This window comes from Hemibagrus wyckioides, linkage group LG22, assembly GCF_019097595.1.
Source record: "Hemibagrus wyckioides isolate EC202008001 linkage group LG22, SWU_Hwy_1.0, whole genome shotgun sequence".
NCBI lineage: Eukaryota > Metazoa > Chordata > Actinopteri > Siluriformes > Bagridae > Hemibagrus > Hemibagrus wyckioides.
This window is the reverse complement of record NC_080731.1, coordinates 7,800,571-7,812,070: the sequence shown is the minus strand read 5'-3', so window position 1 is coordinate 7,812,070 and position 11,500 is coordinate 7,800,571. Positions and strand designations below refer to the sequence as shown.

At 39.7% G+C, this 11,500-nt stretch overlaps 2 protein-coding genes across 3 annotated transcripts in view; one reads left to right on the top strand and one right to left on the bottom strand.

Annotated features, from left to right (window-relative positions):
• Nucleotides 1-1,439, top strand: part of ndufs4 (NADH:ubiquinone oxidoreductase subunit S4) — a 20,124-nt gene extending 18,685 nt beyond the window's left edge. Inside the window, exons 4-5 of the mRNA XM_058374380.1 lie at nucleotides 1,047-1,120; nucleotides 1,233-1,439. Coding sequence (XP_058230363.1) covers nucleotides 1,047-1,120; nucleotides 1,233-1,336 — 178 coding nt within the window. The 3' untranslated portion in view covers nucleotides 1,337-1,439. The remainder of the gene's footprint in view (nucleotides 1-1,046; nucleotides 1,121-1,232) is intronic.
• A 2,227-nt stretch (nucleotides 1,440-3,666) lies between these two features.
• fsta (follistatin a) lies at nucleotides 3,667-10,341 on the bottom strand. Of its 2 annotated transcripts, none has more exons than XM_058375696.1 (6): nucleotides 10,103-10,341; nucleotides 8,366-8,557; nucleotides 7,736-7,954; nucleotides 6,954-7,178; nucleotides 6,320-6,553; nucleotides 3,667-5,003 (listed from the first exon to the last, which is right to left on the bottom strand). In XM_058375696.1, coding segments are annotated over exons 1-6 (966 nt in total). In that variant the 5' UTR covers nucleotides 10,197-10,341; the 3' UTR covers nucleotides 3,667-5,001. The 2 variants fall into 2 exon arrangements, with proteins under 2 accessions (XP_058231679.1, XP_058231678.1); XM_058375695.1 differs by having other exon boundaries at nucleotides 3,670-4,817; nucleotides 10,103-10,340.
• Nucleotides 10,342-11,500: the final 1,159 nt, after the last annotated feature.

Genomic DNA, 11,500 nt, shown 5'->3' with positions numbered 1-11,500 from the left:
TTTAAGACATTTGTGTAACACATACTACTTTTATACATGTTTGAGTGCAAAAGTTTGTACACCCTCATGATAGAATAAAATGGGCCGAGAAAAACATTGTGTGTGTTCAGTGGTAGCCCGCCATGCTGTATGGTTTAGAGGCAGTGTCATTGAGGAAGAGACAGGAGGTGGCAGAGCTGAAGATGTTGAGGTTCTCTTTGGGAGTGACGAGGTTGGACAGGATTAGGAACGAGTACATCAGAGGGACAGCTCATGTTGGACGTTTGGGGGACAAAGTTAGGGAGGCCAGATTAAGATGGTTTGGACATGTTCAGAGGAGGGAGAGTGAGTATGTTGGTAGGAGAATGTTGGACATGGAGCCGCCAGGAAGGAGGCAAAAGGGAAGGCCAAAGAGGAGGTATATGGATGTAATAAATGAGGATATGAAACTAGTGGGTGCAAGTGTTAAAGGATGGAGAAGATGGGGATAGGTGGAGAGAGATGATTCGCTGTGGCGACCCCTGAAGGGAAAAGCCGAAAGAAGAAGAAGAAGTGGTAACCCCTATCATTTTCACTTATTATTACATGGTCAAACAGGGAAAGTTAAGGTATTAAGTGTATATATTCTTTAATAATCTGTATGTCCATGCTTTGCCGTTAGAACCGAGTCCAACCGTTTTCATTCACTCACAAGTGTTAAAAGTTTTCCAGTTCTAGTGTTAGTAACTCCATTAACCACAATATATCACTGGCATATCATTTATTATACAAGTTCTTTTTTGCTTTATTTTGTGGATTGTTGCCTAGCATGTGCTAACACATCAAGTTCAATTCGATTTTAACAGTGGACATTAACGCAGAGCAGCTTTACAGGAATGATAAAGTAAAAAATTGTAATTTGTATTTATTCCTTATGACCAAGTCAGAAAAGTGTAAATGAGAGGTGTCATGTTTATAAGCTTTAACATTTGTCTCTGTCTTATTATATTTTTTGTGGTCATGTTTTTGAGTATGTATCTAGTCAATTTTAATCTTCACCAGTTGATTTGATTATTTCTGTTCCTCAGGGCTGACCCTCTGTCCAACATGGTCCTTACGTTCAGCACTAAGGAGGACGCGATCGCGTTCGCTGAGAAGAACGGTACGCAAACTGCAGATCTGCGTTCCTGTACACTCCGATTGCTCATGTCGAACATTAATAAGTGTTCATAATATACATTATACATGATCACCACCACTGTTTGTTTCTGCAGGATGGAGTTATGATATAACGGAGAAGAAAACACCTAAACCGAGAGTGAAGTCATACGGCGCAAACTTCTCTTGGGACAAAAGGACCCGAAGATCCGCCAAATAAACGATCAGTCAGATTATTTAGATCTGGTCATGATCTCTGTGTTTCTATGATAAATATTGTAAAATGTACATTGACAGAAATCTAATAAAGCATCCTGAAGTAATTCGGACTTGTCTTTTTCAGCATGTTTAATGAAATTTATTAGGTGATTTTTCTTCTTCCAGCTTCACTAGGTACTCATACGCGTAACAAATAGGAACATAACATTTTGACATAACTGCTGAACAAAGCTCTACACTGCACAAGTGCGTTCTATTTTTCTTCAATAACTGAAACATGCTAATGTGAGTACCGGGGTTCCGAACAATTGCAGAGATTTATTACATCCTTCCTTTCGCTAATTTGGAACATCTTTGAACTTGTACACAGTGTATGCTCCACTCTAGAAGCCTGGCAGAAAGAGGAAGAGGCTTTAAAATGAATCAAATACAAATTACAAAATTTGCTTTAAAATATGTGGCTTTATTATTATATTTATATTTTATTATTTTATTTTTATTATAATTATTATTATTTATATTTTATTATTATTTATTTTGTTATTATTATTATTATTTATATTATTATTATTATTTTGTTTCATTTTTTAATTTAAGCAAAATATTTTTTCAAACATTTCTTCATTCATTCTGGATTCTATCCTAGGAATACACCCTGGATCAGATGCCAGTCCATGACAGGGAACCACACACACACACACCATTTTGTGTAGCCAGTGTACGTAGGTGGGAGGAAACTAGAGAACCCAGAGGAAACCCATGAGGACATGGAATGGGGGTGCGAAACTGTGGACAGTCCATGGGGACAGTAATAGGGCAATTGAAGGTTATAGGTCTTGCTCAGTAGCAGCTTCGTGGTCCAGGGGTTTGAACTCACAACCTTCTGATCAGTAGTCTAACACCTTAACCACATCCCCTATTAATTAGTGCAAAACACTGGTTTCAAAACGTTTGGCACCTCCCACACATAACAGTGATGAGAATAGCTCTTTTATGAGCTAATGGGGGTTCAAGCTGCCACTGTTGGGCTCTTGAGCAAGGGTCTTAACCTTCTCTTCCAAAAGCACTGTATCATCCTGACCCTGTTCTCTGACCTCAACTTCCTAAAGCTGGTATTTCAAAGAAAATCGCTTCAGTATAATGTGTATGTGACCATGCTTCTTTCCCTTCTGTTCACATCCTGTATTTCCCTGCAAAACCCATGAATAACTTAGTTCTGTACTGTACAGTGAGTCGAGGAATTTTCCTTTTATGCGATCTTTTGTCACTGAACATGCCAATGGTGTTCCTGTCCAAAAAATGTGGATTTTGGTTTAAGTGTTGTGGGTTGCTCTAAGAAAAGCCTCCTTTCACGCAGCTCTGCCAAACAGCTGCATGTTTTAGAGATAGTGTCTGATGCTTCATTCTGAAAACCATCATCTTCAGACTCTTCTTTGTGTCCCTCAGCAAACCGCTTACTGTGTGTGGGGACGGTATGCTCTTGGACTTGATTGCGTTTAATGGAAGTACTTTTTTAACTTATTTCTATAGTTTTTCCAACCATTATCTGACAACACTCATTTGTCTCTTTTGAGTTGAAAGCTTCCTGTTTTTCCTCATGGTGATGGATGACCAAAGGGTTTAACATGTGTGCAACTTCATATTTAGTCACAAGCAACAAGAGGATTACTGGAAACTTTATTTTTTATTTTTATTTTTTTCTAACAAAAATATGGCATAGCTTTTAGGCGTAGGAGATATTTTGCTGGATATTTTGATAATGAAAGCTCTGAGGGTGGCACGGTGGTTTGGTGGGTAAGCATTGCTGTCTCACAGTCCTGGCTTTTGATTTCCAGCTCTGGTTACGGTTCATGTGTTTCTGCCAGCTTTCCTCTGGTTTCCTCAGCCTTCCAAACACATGCCAATAGTTGGACTAACTACTCTAAATTTCCTCTAGGTCTGAATAACTGCATGTATGATGCCCTACATTGGACTGCTGCTCATTCAGGATAGACTCTGAATCCACTGACACCCTGACAAGGATAAAACGAGGACTCGAGAATGACTGAAGAATAATCGGTAAGTATGTGTATCTCATTTTCTGTCCAATTGTTAGACTATAAAGAACATTCATTAAGGGTGCCAATAGTTTTGCCGGCTGAAACGTCACGGTAATTAAACTTCCTCTCTATATATAGGTTCCTCAAATACCGTTACAGCATGATTAGTGATTAAAATCCATCCTAAAATCACAGGTTTACACAAAGCAAAAATAAATAAATAAATCAATTAATTAATAAGAACGACCTCCAACTTGTCAAGATAAAATCACATTCATTTTATTTATTTATTTATTTTTTTTTTTTTATGGTTTCACTCTTCATATCTGTACAAATACCATCAAACTTTGTATATACATATGACATTTACATTAAAAAAATACAAAACTATATATTTATAACTATCTTGTGGATGTCAGAAAATAAAAAAAAATGTACTTTTAAAAAAATAACAAAAAATAAGAAGTGATAATGTTCAATATGTCGATACTCAGTCCTACGTCACATCAGACCAAGATGGAGGTCTTATAGAGCAAAGCGTTGGCCATGATCATACATCAGAAACGTGTTAGTGGCACCTTTTTTCTTTTTAAAACAATCAGAAATAGCTGAATACAATAAAAAACAATAAAAAAACAAACTGAAAAATAAAATAAAATAAAATAAAAACAAAACATAAAGGACATTTTTTTTTCTTCTCTTTTTTCCCTTGAGAACTGGCTCGTGAATGAAATGTTAGCGTGTTGCACTGTAGAGCGTTGAAACGTTGAGGAAAATCCATTTGGTCAATTTGAAGAGTAAACAAAACCAGAAACATCGTCATTTTACATTAAAGAGTGACAGTTATTATTATTATTTTTTTTCTTCCCAATAAATAAACACACAGGCTGACATGCAGATAAGTGTGAAATAAACATCTATGATAGTAGAACGGATAAGCGATAAGCGGATTTTTACAGCAAGGGGAATGCAATTTACAACTTGCAGAAGACTTGCACACTTTACACTCTATAGCGGTCACAATAAATAACACTGCTTCTCTTTGGACAAATATAGTTCATAATAATAATAATAATAATAATAATAATAATAATAATAATAATAAAACCAAGTGAACACAAAAAAATAACATGATCAAGATAGTACGTCAGACATCGAAAAAGGTATAAATTATTATGAAACACTGCATAAATAAACATCTATCAGACTGAACTATATGTATACTTCCTTTTTTTTCGTCGAAAAATAAATTAGCATACACATTTGTACAGTGTGGACATGGTTTTCCTTGCCACAGGACTTTTTCCCCCTGGCTGATGGCCGTTTATCCGTCCAGTATTGGTGATAAATGGACGTAAGCCATGTAGTCCTGGTCTTCATCCTCATCCTCATCATCATCGTCATCCTCCTCGTCGTTGTCCTCCTCCTGGTCTTCCGTAATGGCTATATGGGAGAATATACGGTAGCTGTTGTATGAATAAAGACCACAACAGCGCAGAATCTAAGTGAATGCTTGTGTTTTCCTTCTGTGATTGCCAGCTACTTTCTTATGTGTGTGTGTGTATATGTGTGTATGTGTGTGTGCGTATGTGTGGGGCATCATTGGCTCAGCTCTAATTTCGCAGATTCCTGTAAGAGGACAAAACAAAAAACAAAACAAAAAAGTGCTCTTGCGTTATAGGATTGGCTCTTATTGGTTCTTATTTTCCATTTCTGACACCGTGCACGAAGCTCGTCCCATGCTCTAGACTGACCTCTGCAAACCAGTCACACTTTTTGAGGTATATCATTCTACAGAATTCTTTACAATGGGAAATTGATAGAAAAACAAAATACACAGACAAAACAACGAAGAAGAAGAAGGAGAAGGAGAAGAAATAAAAGCGAATATGCAGTCCATTATAAGGACTTGGAACCGAATGTGACGTCTCAGAGATGTTACAGACTTTCTCAATGAACACAATGAATCTTTAGCCAAATTGGAATAAACGCCTTTGTGTTTCTCTGGTTCCAGGGCCTCACTATATCCTAGTAAAGACAAGACATTCACAACAAAGCTACTCAAAGACAAGTAGAAATATGTATGCCTTGACCTGCAAAAATGCTGCAGGTTCCATAAGGTGATGGTAAAGTTGGTCCCTTATTGATTGTGTTTCCCAATTATATGATTGAACTGGAATGTCACAGGTCTTATGTTCATTTGATTTCATGGCTGTAATCCTCCTAATAGGTAGTCTATAAAATGTAAAAATAAAAAAGAATTTAGCTTTAAGCACCAGCACCAATGTTTACAACCACCTTATGCTTGGATGCTATTGTTTTCTGACCATTGTACAGATTGGCATAGATGTTATATGGTGACATAGTGCATTTTGAAATGATTGATTACAGCCAAAAGCAAAAGCCAAATAAAAAAAAATGCAAAAGACAATAGACAATAGTAAAAATAATAAAATAAAATAATAATAAAAAAAAATTGTTACATGATTATCATGAAATTAGCATTATGGAATAAACAAGCTGGTGTGATTTCATATTGTACTGTCTCTAATAACTACAATTAAAATAAACAAAACAAAACAAACAAACAAAAATAAAAATAAAAAATAGGCAGCCTGCTTGGGTAAAATGGTGGAGTGAGAGTCAAAAGTTACAGTGTGTTATCTCTGCAAAAAAAAAAAAAAATAGTCAGCTCATATATTGTTGTTAGTTGTATGAATTAGTAGCTACTCTTCAGTGATTTTTCCACAATATTCATAATAAATGAGTATAACTGGATAAAGTCAGTCATGCACTTCCGATGTTGAGTCCTCTCCTAGATCTGGACAGCGGGTTGGGTTGCAAATGCATTTTTACGAAGAAAGCAAGAGGATTGATGCTGGAAGTGTGTGATGGTGGCACTGGATTGTCTTTTTTTCTTTTTTTTTTGGCTAGGCGTTACTTACAGTTGCATGATCCTGAATGCTTAACCTCCAGCAACACGCCCATGGAGCATGCAGCTTGCTTCATGGCGCACGTGCTCGGGTACGAGGTGTTGTCGCTCGCGCACACGGCCTCGTCCGCGCGGCTCTCGGGACACGACTCGTCATGGCAGAGCGCGCACCGGCCGCGTCCCAATCGCTCATCCCACAGACACTTCTTCCCTCCGCTGCACTGGATATCATCGCACGATTTCGCCTCTGGAAAATAAAAAAAACGGAACAGAACCCGTTTTATACAGATGACGACCGGGCTCGCGGGAACCGCAAAAACAGAAAACAGATGCTTTGTTTTGGATCTACATCACATGAGGCAGAAGGGACGAGCATACTTGTTGTTTAACAGCGCTCGGGAGGTAGAGGTTGCACACACACACACACACACACACACACAAAAAAAATGAGTTACACTCGTTTTGTAATAAGAGAGATAGGCTGATGTGGCCAACATCTGCAAGCAATTAGACACCCACGACTTTTCTTTGCAAAATAATAATTGCGAGCCATTGTCATGGGAGTAAGAAAGGTCAGGACTGGTTCGGAATGTTGGCGCTAAATTCTGCTATCGAAACGTTAGTATTTTTCCAACCATGTCACTCACTGATGCATTTGCCCTCATAGGCCACGCCGATGGACTTGCCCTGCAGGCACGTGGCCCTCCGTAAGTGGCAGGCGCTGGCGTACACGATGCCGTCGTTGCCGCACAGGTACTGGTCGGGTGACGTCACCTCGGGGCACACGCGGTTGCACGTGACGCAGTAGGCGTTGTTGGTCTGATCCACGACGCACGTCGAACTGCCAGGGCAAAGCACATCACGGCATGTCTCTGAAGGAGAGAGAGAGAAAAAAACAGAAGGTAATCTTGGATAGATGCGTTTTGGCTTTTCCCAATCCCCCCTGAGTGGTGGGTGCACGAGCTGCCAAAAATCTTGAAAATCTCTCTTGTATGTCAGCACTGCATTGCATTGAACAATTGTTAGTCTTTTCGTATTTTTGTGGCTTCAAAGTCATATGCTCAAATTCGGACCCACGGAATGAAACTGGAAGAGTATTGATTTGTTAGCTCCTTATCCATCCATCCATCCATCCATCCATTAACCTATTCATTCATCTTCAGTAGATGTTTTATCATGGTTAGGTGGGGGTGAATCCGGGCAACACTATGCGTGAAGTAGATAAATATCCTAGATGGGACACCGGTCCATTGCCAGGGCACCATGCATGCACATGTTCACATCTAGGAGCAATTTAGAGTCACCAATCCATGTACCCACTTTTCTAGGAGGTGGAAGAAACCCCAAAGGAAATTTCTCACAGGATCTTGGAGCCATGAAGTTAATTAATTAAACAAAAAAAACAAACAAACATGAGTATAACACTCACTTTTGCATTTGCCCTGGTACTGCACCTCCAGATCGGGATGTCCTTTACACTTCGATTTCAGGAGTGCACATTCATCACGGTACGTTTTTCCATCGGAGCCACACACCGGCCCCTTCCAGGTGATGTTGGAACAGTCAGGGGCACAGACGCAGCGTGGCTTACTCCTCCTGTTCATCTTACACTTCTTCCCGGGTCCGCAGTCCACGTTCTCACACGTCTCTAAAATACAGTGAAGTGGGAAAACTCATTAGGATCACTAAGGTCTAATGGCAGTGAATGAAAAGTGACAGATCATTTCAGAGAAGCTTACATGAATGAACACTGTGACATTTTTAAAGGTTTTTGACATTTTTAATGTTTAGAGGCAGCATTATATGATTGTATTTTTATTTTTCTGGACATTTATGTAAAGCATTAGGTCAAAGTTCAGATACTTTGTGCAGTTAGCCAAGCATTCGCAAATGACCAGCCAATTATGTTGTGGAGAAGCTGCGCATGCGCCAGGTGCCCTATAAGATTCCTGGAAAGATCTTTATGAAATGTCTTGCTGCAAAGGTGTTTATTTTGTTTGTTTTTGTGAACATGGATGGTTCAGCCACCGGTTTCCGGTAGAGCGTTTCCCACTCGCACCTTTACATGGCATGCAGTTGGGCGCCCCTCCGTTAAAGATGGTCCAGCGGAACAGGGTACTATTCGGGACGTCCTCTTCAGTCCAGTAGGTTCCCAGTCTTCCGCTCCTGCAGCACTCCTCACGGCTCATGCCTGGCATGTAGAGCACCTGGCAGCGACCGTTCTTCCCCTGCTGGAGCCAGCAGTTCCCAGCTGGAAGAAAAAAAATAGAAAGGGGGTGGGTGAAGGTGGGAGGAAAAAAAAAAAACAGCCAGTCGCATTAAAGTCTGAAGCCGCTGACCCAGACACAACACGTGCAGTCTGTATTAGCCGCGCCGCCTACTGACTCTCCAGGGTTGCCAGATTGGTCCGACTTACTTCTAATGCAATCGCGCTTCAAAAAACATCTCACTCGTTACATTGCATCCTACTATCAATTGTCACTCAAATAAACGTAAATCAGCAACAACCTAATTGTATCCACTGTGATTAAAATACTCCAGCAAAGGCGGGAAGACGCCCAAACCACACATTCACATACATACACATACACGCGCACACACACACACGCGCGCGCGCGCACACACACATATCCCTCCCCCGCTGTCTCATTTATAAAAATTATGATTTATGTATTCGATTTATTTTAAAAACAAGAGCACGCTTTATTCCCAAACAAACTCAACTTGTTTGACGTTCCAGATTTTTCCCCGAAATGATCAAACAGGAGTAATTTGTGGTTTAATGAGGTTAATGCCGCCCATTTAAACAATGTGAACACCAGTCTAGACTCCAGTTCCTCAAGCGCTCTCTGTCTGCGCTCCCCACCGTCTCACCTCTCCTGCACTCGACTGTTTAGACTCAGATCTAAATCAGAGCCATTTTTTCCCCCCTCATCCGTAAACAACAGCATTTTGTGGATCAATAAATAGGAATCTGAGTGCTGTTCCTAATACAGCTCAGACACGCTACCCTAATGCCCTATTTATTTATTAATATAGCAGATCTGGTGCCCCGGGGAGTCCATGCGCCAGACAGTCCAATTAAAGCCTTCAGTCCCAGCAGGGTTCATCAAACTTTTCTGTACAGGATCGCGTCACTTGATGACTGCATGCAAGCTGAGCATCAAATGAGAAACAAATGCAAATTCCTTTTTCTTTTTCATACTACTACTACAATTTTAGAATGATCTGCATGTTGAATGGGAAACCAGGCTTCTGCTCAGTATATAAAAAAATGCACTATCTAAAAGAAATAGTCTGATATCAAACTCTAAATCATTTGGAATCATCTGACATGCTCCCACATGATTTCCATGCAGCTCGGAAATACTGGGGTTCCCAAATGGCGCTGTCGATTTGTGCTCAGTGTTTTCTTCTATTAATGACTGATTATTTAATGCTTTGCATCTCAAATGCAACAAAACTTTTATCACGCACACACCGGCCTGAAGTCATGTTTATCTGCTCATTATATAAACATCCTCTTTCTCTTGGACACATCAGACGCACCATGAGACGCACCTGTCTCTCTCTCTCTCTCTCTCTCTCTCTCTTTCTGACCAGCACAGAAATGCAAAAAAAAGCAGGACAAAAAACTTTTGCATAGCATTACTCAGTGCATGGCACAATATTTGCCGGGAAATGATGCCAACAGAAAATAACAAACAAACAAGGATAATACAAAAATAAATAAATAAATAAAATAAAGCAGACTGACATGCATCTCGAGACATGACATGCAGAAGTTAGTACTCACCTTGCACTTTTTGCTCTTGAATGAAATGACAGAGCCACAGGAGTAATAAAAGCGAGCCCGGGCGGAGCTGCACGCGCTTTAGCATCCTCAACATGATCAGGGAGGGAGAAGGAAAAAAAAGTGTTGGAAGAATATAGAGACAATCTTCAGCGCAAAAAAACCTAATCTTCTTAGGAAGGCAGTGCTGAATGAAGGCTTGTGTAGGCTATGTATGTGTGAGCGTGAGTGTGATCCACCTCTTTTTAAGTGTTTAAGGGGGTCTCGGGCCGACTGGCTGAGTGGGCGGACTTTTCCTCACTGGGGGCGGGGACAAGGGGTGTTTTTTTTTTTTTTTTTTTTTTTTTTTTTTTTTAATCCCGAAGTTATTTTTTTCTTCCTTCAGTCCTAATCAGATGACGTCTGCTTGAAAGTCTAAGTCTGACATCAAAGTGGAGGCTACTAGATGGTAAACTTGGAACGGAAGTGATGTGGATCGTAGGCAGATCTCCCAAATAACTTGAATCAGTAGGTTGTTATGAGCCAAAGCTGATCTCCAGGTCGAAAGATGGAGAGAAGGTTTAAAGGAGGCAAACTAAGAAACAAACAAACAACAACAACAACAATAAAAAAAAGAAATTTCCAAGTATTGATACTGATTGATCATGTAGAGCCTAGTAAGGCAGTGACTGAAAAAAAAAAGAGACGCACAAGACATTTTTAAGCATCTGATCACTTCGACCTAGTTTCCTATTCTGTCATTTTTAATGCTAGCCTGGGGTAACTAACCTTAAAACCTTATTACAAGTTGTAAACTTTGGGGTTGTGTGTGTGGGGGGAAAAAAAGGCTGAAGCTCAGAGAAATAAAAATTGGCCCACATATTCAAAGAAATTAAGCAAAAAAGGAAGAGAGGAGAAAAAGTTTGCCACATGGTCCAACTGGATTTTATCTGCTCTATTCCCCAAACAATGTGAACCATACTGGCATAATTCACTTCCTCACAATGGAATTTAATTCAGAAGAAAGTTGATCATTAAAACAAACAAAAAAACCCCACAATTGCTGAGATTTAACTAGACTTAAACATCATGTTCAATTTTCTAACAGCCGCCGGGCAAAGCTCCCCACATTTCATTTTCATACGAGCCATCAGCTCTGCAGTCCTGTGCTTTATAAGCCAAGGCTTTTCTGGTGAAAGTGCGACCTCTTCTGAAACATAAACACTATTACAAGATCACGTACTAGTCTATGGAATAGCGTAATAGTACTGTATAGACATACTGTAGTTAGACTGGATAATAATAGCCAAAGAAAATACAGATGAGCTTCAGGGGTTCCTAAAATTGAGCTGTAATAGATAAACACTTAAAAGTCATGTTAAGTCGTCTTTATTTGTCATATATACATTACTGCACAGTGAA